This window comes from Eretmochelys imbricata, chromosome 2, assembly GCF_965152235.1.
Source record: "Eretmochelys imbricata isolate rEreImb1 chromosome 2, rEreImb1.hap1, whole genome shotgun sequence".
Lineage (NCBI taxonomy): Eukaryota > Metazoa > Chordata > Testudines > Cheloniidae > Eretmochelys > Eretmochelys imbricata.
The window spans coordinates 214,965,277-214,978,127 of record NC_135573.1 but is presented as its reverse complement, the minus strand read 5'-3'; the positions used below and the strand labels follow the sequence as shown (position 1 = coordinate 214,978,127).

At 42.4% G+C, this 12,851-nt stretch overlaps 1 protein-coding gene across 6 annotated transcripts in view; it reads right to left on the bottom strand.

Moving 5' to 3' along the window:
• DGKB (diacylglycerol kinase beta) overlaps positions 1-12,851 on the bottom strand; it is a 440,036-nt gene that overhangs the window by 311,129 nt on the left and 116,056 nt on the right. For all 6 annotated transcript variants that reach the window (XM_077809368.1, XM_077809370.1, XM_077809373.1 and 3 more), the window contains 2 exons: positions 6,823-6,911; positions 6,625-6,741 (listed from right to left, as the gene is read on the bottom strand). In XM_077809368.1, coding sequence (XP_077665494.1) covers positions 6,625-6,741; positions 6,823-6,911 — 206 coding nt within the window. The remainder of the gene's footprint in view (positions 1-6,624; positions 6,742-6,822; positions 6,912-12,851) is intronic.

Below are 12,851 nucleotides of genomic sequence, written 5' to 3'. Positions count from 1 at the left end.
TGACGCAAGAAGCTCTCCCATCGGTGTAGGGAGCATCCTCACTGAGCGCTGCTGCAGCGCGGAGCAGCTGTGTCACTGCAGCACTGTATGTGTAGACAAGGCCTTAGGAATTTGTAGCTAATCTCATGACTTTTGGAAGGCCTAACTCAGGATTTTTGAACACTAGGATTCCTTCATACTTCATTTAACGTGATCTGACTATACAGGGCTCAGCAAGAGCCATAAAAATCTTCTAAAAATAACCTAAAATGCTTCTGTACCTAAGTATGCCCATCTGTAAAGTCTATTATCCTTGGGAACATGTTGTTACAGGGGTAATCATCTCTTAGAATATACCCAGATTCTGCTTCACTGACCACCTGCCCTGGGAAGTCAACCTGCAAGGCCCAAGACATCTTCCACCACATGGCAGAGGGGCAATGCTGGTGTCAGAATGGGTCAGATGTGCCAGCAATTGCAAAAGTAGTCTGGGAAAATTGCTTTAGATCTAACTGAATATGCCCCAATATGTAACTAACAAGTTTTTGAGACCTCTGAATAACTTCTGTCATAGGAACGAATTGTGGTTTAGCGTCTCCCATTTCAGCGCCCCTTCCTTCAATCCTTCCCCCACCCTATTCACCTCTATTTTCCTCTCCCAATTTTAATCCCCCTATTTCTCTCACTCCCAATTCCCTTCTTCTCTTTTGTGCTCCCTCAATTGAATCTCTACTTATCTGCTTCTCCAGTTCCCCTCCTTGACTGACACTGCAGCAGCCACTACTGGATGGGTAGTGGGTGTGGCTGGGATGAGTGCCAGGGCAGCTGGGTGCGCTGGTATTGGGGATACCTGTGGTGGATGCTGGAGCAAATGGATGGGTGCTGCATGTTCCTGGGGTAGCTGAATGGTTGGTGGATGGGTGCATGGGATGGCTGCTGGTTGGCTGGGTAACGGGGTGTGGAAAGGGTGAATTGAGAAGTACAGTCCCAGGGCTGAGTGATGGGGGAGAGCTTGTTTACAGCTAACAGAGGGTGGAGCACACTGCCACCAGTGGACACCTCCTCCTCTTTGCATAGCCACCTCTGGCCACTGCCTCCTCCTGACTGGGATCCAGCAGCAGGAGGAGCTAGGGAAAGGGCAGACACACCTAGCTAAGGTGGCACAGAGGTGCCTGAGGGTTGGGAGGAGCAATTACATGCAAATGCCAGCTGCATTCCACAGCTCAGCAGGATGCATGAGAATGCAGGTGAGATGAGGGCAGACATGCAAGGGGGCAAGAGTATCACTGATACTGCCAGGTGGCTGAACACTTCTCACATCATAGCAATCATGTATGCATAGCTTAATTCATCTGGCCAGTTTTTGTGCTATTATGAACTAAGCCCTGGATTTATTCCCATTTGCCTCAAAATGCTCAGGAAACGTGCAGATTAGTTTGGTACTTAGATAATAACTAAAGGCCCTCAATGTCTAAAGCATGATATCTAACTTCCTCCACATGTGGTGAAAGCTTCGGGAAAGGTACAGGCAGGTTAATGACCTGACAGGTGAAACTAAAAGACAACTTTAGACAAAAATGCAAGGTAATAATACAGAAACAAGTTGTTCTTACAGTGAGTTCTATAATGGAAATCAGTCATCAAGGCTTCAATTTCCCAAAACCACTGAGCTGATATTGGTAAAGGTAATTAACCACTGGAACAATTTACCAAGGTCATGGTAGATTCTCCATCACCGGCAATTTAAAATCAAGATTGGATTTTCTTTTTTAATTTATGCTCAAATTCAAAAGGAATTATTTTGGGGACATTCCATGTCAGACTAGCTGGTCACAGTGGTCCCTCGTGACCTTGGAATTGATTATATTATAGCGAAGAGGAGCCATAGTTTTCAAAATCCCTCTAATGGTAGAAGTGGAGCAGTTGAGCCAGACTGCAGAGCAGGCGCAGTGCTACATGATGAGGAAGGCAGCACATCACTGTAGCATTATCAGTGGTCACAATCTTTATTATGGAAGATATCTCCTTGATCTATAAGTTCATCAGGCCAGGGACTGTTTCTTACTATGGTTTGTACAGGGCCTTGCACAAAGGATCCCCATTTTTGGGTGAAGACTTCGAGAATTTCTGAAATACCACTACTACTTCATTCGATTAATAATGCCATCAATACTAAGAGGATACCAAGAGTGACAATGTAATACATAACTAAGGGAACATCAAACAAAGCTCTAAAGGGCATAAGTGAAATCCTGGATCCATTGAAGTGAATGGCAAAACTGCATTAGGATTTCACTTCTCCATTTTTTCCTAACATGGAGATTCTTTTGAGAGCAATGAGAATAGTTCAACTCTCAGATCATTTACTAAAAAGCACTGAGTTACTGCTATATTCAAAGAAGAAAGGGAGGGATTGTAGAAGTTCAAGCCAACATAGAATATTAAGAAATACAATTAGTGATATAAAATGTTGGAAAAAAATAGTTTGAATTAGATAGACATCTGGGTTTCTTGTTGGTGCCCTAGAATTTAACTTAATTCAAATTTCCCTCAACAGCATATTTTAAATATACGCACCCAAACACAATACAAAGCTATAATGTTATCTCTGGTTTATAGAGACAGATGCAATCCACTCAAGTTTCATTTTCATGGTTTACAATATCAGCAATCACAATAAAAATACCATTTTATAGTGTGGAATTTGGTGCAGTTTATGATCTCTACATTGATTTAATATACTGCATATTAAGTCTGTCAGATAGTGTGTGCATGTCACATAAGAGCATGATTCCAAATTTATGTGTTTTACTAGCAGCTATGTATATTTTAATTGATGGGGGTACCCTGGTGTCCTAAGCATCTAAAACTTTAGGAAATATATCTAATTTATTTATAAAGTGGTTTAATAGGTAGCAGACAGCATCTAGTTCAATCGGTGATATTTCATTCAGAAGGTGATGTAAAAATATGTACTTCAACAGTTGCTCCTATAAATCATATTTTTCCAGCGAGCAAGTGATTCATTTTTCTTTAGATGATTTATCCATGTTGGCATTAACTGTATCAAACTTACAATATAATCAATTCAGTAGGTGATATATACACTTTACCAGTAACACACTTTTGATAAAAGTTATCGAGCACAGTATAATGTAGACATAATAGTTCTGAATTTTGAAGTGAATGACACCCAGTATTAGTCTTGTCCGTATTCATTTATACTGCAAAGTTACCATTTCAGGCAGTTACTTAGCAACAGAAAATAAAAGTTAATGAGTTTGGATTTACTCTGAGTATTAAAGCCTTATTTACCCTGAGGGTATTTTGGTAGCCCTGAAATCTAAAGCATTTGTCATGCTAATTCCCTGCCTCAGTGGTAAGGCTACTTGTACCATAATTAATGCACACTAGGCCATGTAACATCAAATAAAAGTATCTTCGCACACTCGGTGATAATTAGCAGCTCTGCTACTCAGTGGCATGCAAACTTATCTCTAAAAAAATAGCTTAATCTTCTTATTAGTCTCTGCTGATCTTTGACAACAGAAGTGAGGTGTAGGAAACAAAAGGAATAGCTTAAGATGTGCATGCTATAGCTAATGAAAACAACAGTGACAGAGTAATAAACTAAGCACCTCATATTAAAAAATAATTGTTTTATAAACATTTTTGTATCCTTCCTCCTGCAATAGCCCCATGTCCACAAAGCTAGTTAGTCTACATTACTTATCTCACAACCGGATGCCTAGGAGATGTGGAAATGAAGAACTGTAGTGAAAGCCAAGAATTTGTGGAGTAGCCTGAAGTAGGATGACTTTCCTTAGGGAAAAGGAAGGAAAGTCTGGAGGTCTGTGAAGAGCCTTGAAAAGAAGACCAGCTCTAAGGCAGGACACAGCTGGATAGGGAATTTGGAAGAGAGTCACAAAGAGCGAACCAGTAGCCCAGGGAAGCAGGTCTTATTAGTCAAACTCATACTGAAACTCTGAAAAGTTTGTGATTTGGTCTGGAGGTAGAGCTGATGTCTAAAATGGTTCTTATCTTGTAAGAATTAATCCACACATCTTTACTCTTGCTACCTCCAAAAAGAAAAAGAAAAGAAAAAAAAAAGCCCTATAACAATCAATATTACAAAACAGTAAAAGACATATTGTATCTCCATCCCCTTCCACAAGAGGGGAAAATTTGCTTAGAAAACTCCAAAGTGAATGGCATGAAATTTCTGAGCCAGCAACCTCTCTGGGGAAGAGTTTGCTGCCACTTGGAGGGGATGTGGACCTCTAACTGCAGAGAAACCCCAGAAGCTGAAATGTAATCTGGAGATCCATGCACAGACAGACAACCGTATTCTTCCTCCCAGGCCAAGGATGCCGGAATGGGGCTGGGGGTGGGGGGAGGAGGTGTCAGGGGACCATGGCCCCATCACTTTTAAAAGGTCAAGAAAAAACAAATACATTGAATTAATCACTCAGCTTCTAGAACAGGGATAGGAACTCCTGCCTCTCCATGGATGTTTTGCTATAAAAGCAAGAGACGTGATTCAAGTCACTTTTTAAACCTATTGCCTGCTGAGAATTGGGCCAAAAGAGAGAGATTCAGTGTAGCTAACTGAGTTGCAATACAAAACATACAGCAGCATTGGCTTGCTAAAATGCAGTGCTTATTAAAGAGCATTATTACATATTGCCAAATTCTTTTTCTCTGTGTGTTTCTGTTTATTTATTTATAAAAAAGGCACACATTTTAAATAGATGCAAGGTAGGTTTTACAAGGCAATTCTGAATCTGACAACTGCTCACACGGCAACTAAATATATCAGCAACAAGCAGCAGGAATACTGTATATAAGCAGGTGAAAAGATAGGATTGCAAAGAGTGGTGATAGTTTTAATATCTTCAATATGGCCATTCAAAAGTCATTTGTGTGTTTGTTACAAATATCTGGGTTTTGCTTTGGTTTTAAGTTGGTAGCTTTAAGGCATTTCAGCAAGTTTTTATACCTACAGTGATAGTTTTGGAAGGAGAAAGGGTTAAAAAGGGCTCTGAACTGGAATTACAAGGAAAATGAATATTACACGAGAAGTGGTATAAAAATGAAGCAGAAATATTTTTAAAGGTTGGTAAAACTAGTAGGTGTTTTACTAATGGACCATCTCTAATTTACACCTGAAATCCTAGAAGAAAATTGAAAAGATGAGTACACTGAATTTGAAAACAGAGCACATTATTTTCAGAAAAACACATATAAATCCTTAAAATATTGGCAGATAGAGAGAATCATGGTTGACAGATCTGGAAATTCCAGGGCTAACATTTTCAAATTTGGAGATCTAAATTTAAGGATCCAAAAGTCACATTTTAAAATGCATTTAGGCATCTAAAGATGTATCTAGGCGCCTGAGGGATTTTCAAAAGCACCTAAGCTCTTAACTGCAATAGGACCGAGGCACCGAGGAGCTTTTGAAAATCCTCCTAAGTGACTAAATACCTTTTAAAATCTGGCCCCAAGTCTATATTTAAGTACCTAATTAATAAGAGTATGATTTTCAGAGGTGCAGGGCATTTGCAGCTTACTTTCACTTCAGTGGGAGTTTTAGATGTTCATCACTTCTGAAAATATCATACCACTCTTATTTAGACACCTAAATGAGATTATAATGGCCCGACTTTAGTTACTTACCCACACTGAAAAATTTGGCTTAGGTGTTTTACTCTCAAACCAAACTACCCAAATCATGACGGCAATCTGGGCTATATATTTCTCCTCCCTGAAATATTGCTAGATCTGTAGTCCAAAACGTATATAATAGAAAATAATTTGGACCTATTTTCTTCTATGATGATTCAAAGTCTGTACTAGTCCTATGTTTAAAAAACTGTATCTTAAATTACCCACACATTCACAAGTGATTGTCTCACGATATTCTTTAGAAGACTGAACAAATGTTTAATCTTTCAGAATTAAAAAAATAAATACAGTACTGACTTTCTCCACATTTAGATTCAAATCCTGGAAGCACAGTGACTGGGAGTAGAGATGCTGGATGTTGTTTCTTCTATCATAAAGATCCCACCAACAAAATCAGTGTTCCGTGAATGTTCATACAGTTGCTGCTGAATACACATTAGCTAGAGGAAGACTGGATTTGGTGCATGGATTTCCTGGCCCTTTATTTTTACTAATCTCATGTGCTATGAAAACATTCTGCTCTGCTGTTTATTCAGGAGCCAAGATGCAATTAATTACCTCTATTCCACAGTGCAACATAGGGTATGATTTTGCCCTAACTTCACAGAGACCTTGCCTTTTACTTTTATCCACAATGAAAAACACTTATGATCTTTCTATAAAATACATACGGAAGCACTATAATGAATTCTATTCTTCTGCAGAAATGTGTGTACAGCTCTCATTAAGTTTAACGGATTCACATATTGGCACAGAGGAGATAATATCTTTCAGTGTGTTTAGGCTATACATCTAAAGACGCTCATAAGTATTCTGAACGTGTCAATCTCATGTGCACACTGACCATAATTGATGGTAAAATTGAAACAGACCTTTTGCATTAGGTGTCTGTAAAAGGAAGCTGCAGTGTTTTCAACCTACCTTATCAGTGCTAATGTTTTCACTGTAGGTACTCACTGTGATCTGACACCAAACACAATGAAGTCCAGTCAGGCCTTGGTAACATTTTATATTTTTGTGACACTTATCACATTTTGTTGGACAGTTTCCTTCTACCCAGTAGTGGTGCATTACCTATGAAAGAAAAGTACAGGCATAAGTAGGATTGTCAGCTTTAACAGCTACATGCCAAAGTAAAGGCTACCACAGGCTTACATCAGTGTTCTTTTTGGATTTCACATATGTTTTGATACAAGAGGCAGGGGCTCTTGAAACGCAGCGTTCATGGACTGTGTACTTGCAAACTGAAAAGAGAAGCATGTTAAGACTGAGTTAATGCTATTTCTGACTACATTTCTATGAAAAAATGACATCAGTAGAACTAGGTTTCATATCTACTACTATTTAATCAATCCAATCAGTCAATAAAAACTCAAAGTAGGCTGTTTTTTTCCATGCAATACAAAAGACCAATTAGTACAGGAAATATTATGCAAGTGAAAAATCCAAGAATGCTCTATCATGGCACAGCAGGAAATGCTTAATTAAATAAGTCCTCACTAAAATTTTTCACAATAATTCCCAAATGACAATAATATTAAAGACAAATTGATGACTGCCAAATGGTTTGGTGTCATTTGCTAGTAGGAAGAAATCTATATTTTACAAACTATAGGCAAGAGAGCAGCTTTTTATGAAAATAAAAGCCAATGAGTTTATGTTATTCTCTCTATTGATTTATAAATCTTAAATGGTTGATTAGTTCATTTCCAGATAGCTATTGTTGTCATGCATTTCATGTAATCATCCAAAGTTCAACTCTTGCTTGCCATAATGCTACTCCTATACAGAGAAGCTTCCTTTTCTAAATCCACTACCATCAGTTTTACATACTTGTCTTTATTGACAAACCTTGTCTATAAAGATCACACTAACTATAATGGGGGAATATAAAAGTGCCAGTTTATGATGCAAAGCTCCCCTGACTTCAATTATAAAACTCTACGCTCATATTTCTGTGATGATTGAATAGTTACCATTAGTGCATCCCTGTGCGTTGATGCGGAAATAATGCTAGTGCTTATAATGACAGCACTGAACAGATTCAACTATTTAAACCTAAAGATGAATGTCTGCCTGCATTAGACAAGTCTCATGCTTTTGGCCTTGACAGCAATTAAGCACAAAGGACTTCTAAACACCTTGCTTGCACCTATTACACAGACCCAGTGGGAGGTGCAGCCATTAATCAGACAAACTGCAGGGAGTAACATTGTTGATTGTGCCATGGAGGGATGGTAGGGCCCCCTGCAGTTCTCTAGCTGTTGTTTTTTCCCCTCCCTACACAATTTTAAACCAAAAAAAAAAAGTGCAATCTATAGCAATGCTTCAAAAATATGTGGGAGGGGAATCATTTATTAGGTGGAAGGAATGGAGGAGGGTTTCAGGAAGATATGGAAGTGTAGGAGTGGTTTAGTAAGAAAACTCAGGCCCCTTCCTATTTGCGCACTTGTAGAAACTGAAAGGAACCCATAAGTTCCCTACAGAGTGATGATCACTACTGAAAAATGACCAATTTAGTGTCAAGCAACATAGCAAGTAAAGAAAAGAGAAGGATATGGTAGCAAAAAGAAAAGGTCATGGTAAATGCAAAAGAGGAAGTTTACAAACAGGAGCACTCTTCTTTTCCAAGGAAGTTTTATGTTATAGACAGGGAAAATCCTATTTTCATACGACTGATATCTACAACAGAACAGAATATACCTGTCATATGCTGGGATGTAGGTGGTCCGACCTAGTGGTCAGAACAGGAGCCAGGCCTAGTCGTCAGAAGAGAGTTGGAAGGTGGAACTGTAGTCACGGTCAGGAGACAAGACTCAGAACAGAAATGGAATTGTGGTCAGGAGACAACCCAGTGATTGGAGCCAAGAGCCAGGGGGTTCGGAGGAAGATAGAGGCTAGGGCCGAGGTGCAAACAGGCACGGGTTGGCACAAAGCCAGTTACAGGAAGCAGATGTGACCACTTACAGGTGTAGAACATATTGAGCAGCTGATGTGCTACTGTATCAAGGGGTAGCCGTGTTAGTCTGTATCCACAAAAATAACGAGGAGTCAAGAGGCACCTTAAAGACAGATTTATTTGGGCATCAGCTGATGTGCTGCAGTTGCTACAAGGCTTAAATGATGTGCTGGCTCTTCTGTCCAACCAGGAAGCACAGTCACTTAGTGAGAGCTTACTGGGCTTAGTCATGCTCATTGTGTTGCCAGGAGACTGCGTCCGGAGCAAGCTGAGTTCTTGACATTACCTCCCCCAGCTCATCCCGGCCCTGGCTTGTCAGAATATCTTTGGTGAAACTCTCAGAAGACATTGGGAGTGAGAACATTTTTTTCTGGCTCTGAGCATCGCTCCTCTGACCCAGAACCCCTTGCACTCTATCAGATACTGGAGCTTCCATCTGACCCATTGGGAATCAAAGACCTGCTGGATTTCATATTCTTCCTGCCCCTGGACTATTATGGGGAGTGAAGGAGGGTCTACCCAGTCAGGGAAGGGGTTGTTAACGAACAGCTTGCAGAAGGAAACATGAAAGACAGAGTGAATCTTGATGGGTTCTGGGCTATGAACTTTAAAGGGCACTGGGTTTATTTGTTCAATGATCTGAAAAGAATCCAAGTATTGGTGATCGAGCTTGGCGGAAAGGAAGTCTGTTCTCAAGTTTGGGACAAGAGTCCAACCTTTAACCCCATGGCAAGTTTAGAGGCAGCTTGTTGCTTTTGGCTGGTATAATGCCTATAAGACTCTTTAGATGCAAGTAAGTACTCTTTGAATTCTTGGTATACTCATTGAAGGTGAAAAGAAAAGGAGTACTAGTGGCACCTTAGAGACCAATAAATTGGTTAGTCTCTAAGATGCCACTAGTACTCCTTTTATTCTGCGAATACAGACTAACACGGCTGCTACTCTGAAACCTGTCATTGAAGGTGGAGGACTGGGTCTGTGGCGGCTGGGATGGCACAGCCTTCTGGTAGGTCTGGATGAAACTGGGGATGAAAACCAGAATTCACAAAGAATATGGTCTGTTGAGGTGAAGTGTAGGTTGAATTGTTGTATGAGAACCACAGCAGTGGAAGCTAATCATCCTAATGGAAATTCTAAAAACAGTGGCAGTATTGCTCCAAGGTCTTCTTGACTCTTTCAGTTTGGCCATCTGCCTGCCGGTGGTCGGCTGTCAAGGTGAAAGGCTCAGTGCCGAAAAGGTGGAGGAAATTCCTGCCAGAAAACAAGAAGCAATCCCTATGATAGAGGAGGTCTTCTTGCAGGTGGAAGCTTGAATCTGGGGAGACAGCAGTGTTTCTTAGAGACTGACAGACTGGGGCTGCAAATGGATCACCTGGGAGCAGAATTAGGATAGTGGTTGTCAGATGACATTGATGGCCCCACAGACAAAGGATGGTGTGGTGAGAGCTTCCTACTCCACTTCATGATACTCGTCCTTGCAGGACAGGATGTCCACCTTCCTGCTTGTAGTCCCAGACAGTAAGTAACCACAAAAAGTCAAATCAAGAGAGGAAAAAACCCAGCCAATCTGAAATTCGTTGAGTCATCAGGTTGTCTGATGTTCCAAATTCTTGTGATCTGTACAGACTTGGACAGGACTCGCCCCCTCCCCTCCCCAAGGAAGTGATGCCATTCCTCAATGGCGGACCCAATGGCCAGAAGTTCTTTGTCCCTGTGATGGTGTCTCCACCCCACACAAGGCCTGAAGGATTAAGGTGGCTAGTTGGACCAAGTAACTGCCCTGGCTGCACCTGAAGGAGAAGTCAGGGAGCAGGTATTAATTAGACGAGGCTCAGTTGGATGAGAACAGGAGGAGCCTGTATAAAGCCCAGGAGCTGAGAGCAGAAAAGGGGACTGCAGAGCAGTCAGCAGTCAGGCCCTGGGAAAGGGAGTTGCTAGATTGCTATTTGTTTAAAATGTTTGGAAAGAAGAGGGCTATTTTACTCCAGTGTATTTGATTATTTGATGTGGAAACCAATACATACAGGATTAATTTCCGAAATGGGACAGTGTCCACCACTGAAAAAGGTAAATGTCCGATTCTGCCACCTTTATTCACAATTGGTAGTCACAAATTCATCAGTAGGACTACTTGCTCAGAAAGATATAAATCAATATACCTTTGATGGGCTACTTTTGAGTCAAGGGAAGGAGAAAATGTTTTACAGTGACAGACTTAAAGAGCTCAATCTGTTTATCAAAAAGAATATTAAGAGGTGACTTGATTACAGCGTATAAGTACCTTCACAGGGAGAAAATACTGGTTACTGAAGGACTCTTTAATCTAGTAGAGAAAGTTATAACAAAAAAACAATGCCTGGAAGCTAAAAATTCAAATAGGAAATCAGGCACTGTTTTTTGTTTTGTTTTGTTTTAAACAGTGAGTGATTAACCACTGGAACAAACTACCAAAGCAAGTGACAGATTCTCCATCTCTTGATGTCTCTGAATCAAGACAGGGTGCCTTCCTGGAAGATGTGCGTTAGCCAAACACAAGTTATTGGGCTCAATATGGGATAACAATGAAATTTAATGGCCTTTGATATAAAGGAGGCCAGAGTAGATGATCCAATGGTCCCTTCTCTCTTTAAGCTCTATAAATGTATGAATGTGAGGACGAGTGACATAAATCAAGCCTTATGATTAGGGTTGCCAGGCAGCCCGTTTTCGACTGGAACTCCTGGTCAAAAAGGGACCTTGGCGGCTCCAGTCAGCACCGGTGACCGGGCCGTTAAAAGTCCAGTCGGAGGTGCAGCAGGGCTAAGGCAGGCTCCCTGCCTGCCCTGGCTCCACATGGCTCCCAGAAGTGGCTGGCATGTCCAGCTCCTAGGGGGCTCTGCACGATGCCCCCCACGCCGAGCTGCGGGAGCAGCACATACAGACAGAGGCAGTGCATAGAGCTGCCTGGCCCCCCTGCCTGCAGGCTGCAGGGACATGCCACTGCTTCTGGGAGCCATGTGAAGCTAGGGCTGGGAGCCTGCCTTAGGCCCCAGCTTCACTGTGCTCCTGACCGGGAGCCACCTGAGGTAAGCACCACCAGGCTGGAGCCCACACCCAGAACCTTCTCCAGAACCCCAACTCCCTGCCCCAGGTTGGAACCCCCTCCCCCACCCTAACTCCCTCCCAGAGCCCGCACCCCAAACTCTTCCTGCACCCCAGTCCCCTCCTGCATCCAAATGTCCTCCCAGAGCTGCACCCAGCACCCCCTCCTGCATCCCACCCCACTGTCCCAGCCCTGAGCCCCCTCCCGCATCCAAACTCCTTCCCAGACCCCGCACTCGCTCCTTCACCCCAGCCCCTGCCCCCTGCACCCAAACTCCCTCCTGGAGCCCACACCCAGCACCCGCCCACACCCCAACCCCGTTTCAGCCCTGAGCCCCCTTCTGCACTCCAATCCTCTCATCCCTGGCCCCACCAAGGAGCCCACACCCCCCTCCCTCACTCCAACCCCCTGCCCCATCCCCGAGACTGCATCACCTCCCTGCACCACAAACCCCTCATCCCCAGCCCCAAGCCAGAACCAACACTCCAACCCCCCTGCCACAGCCCAGAGACCCTTCCTGCACCTTGAACTTTTCATTTCTGGCCCCAAGCCGGAGCCCGCTCCCCCAGCCAGATCCCTCAGTCCCTCCCGCACCCCAACCCGCTGCCCCAGCCTGGTGAATGTTAGTGAGGGTGGGGGAGAGTGAGCAACTGAGGGAGGGGGGATGGAGTGAATGGGGTACGTGGCCAGGGAGAAGTGGCAGGGCAGGGGTTAGGGCCTGAGGCACGACAAGTGTATTTGGTTTTGTGTGAGTAGAAAGTTGGCAATCCTATTTATGATTGAAGAGGAACTCATGGCATCTATGTAAATTGGCTGCCAGTCCTAGGAACCTGGTACTTTGAAAATCAGGCCCCAATATGCTAGACAGAATGAATGATGAGGAAGATTAGAATAACTAAATATGGCTATACAGTACCTGGGCTAGTTGATGACTAAGGAAGAATATGAATGACGTAACTATTTACAATTATTTAAAGGGAGAAATACCAAAGAAGGAGAACAAATATTTCAGGTCACACCACAACCAGGATGTACAGGAAGAAATTAAGCAAAGGTATATTTACGCCAAATATAAGAGGAAAAGCCCTAATACTGAGGTCATTATAATACAGAATATTTTCTCAAAGGAGTTTTGAAAGTCTC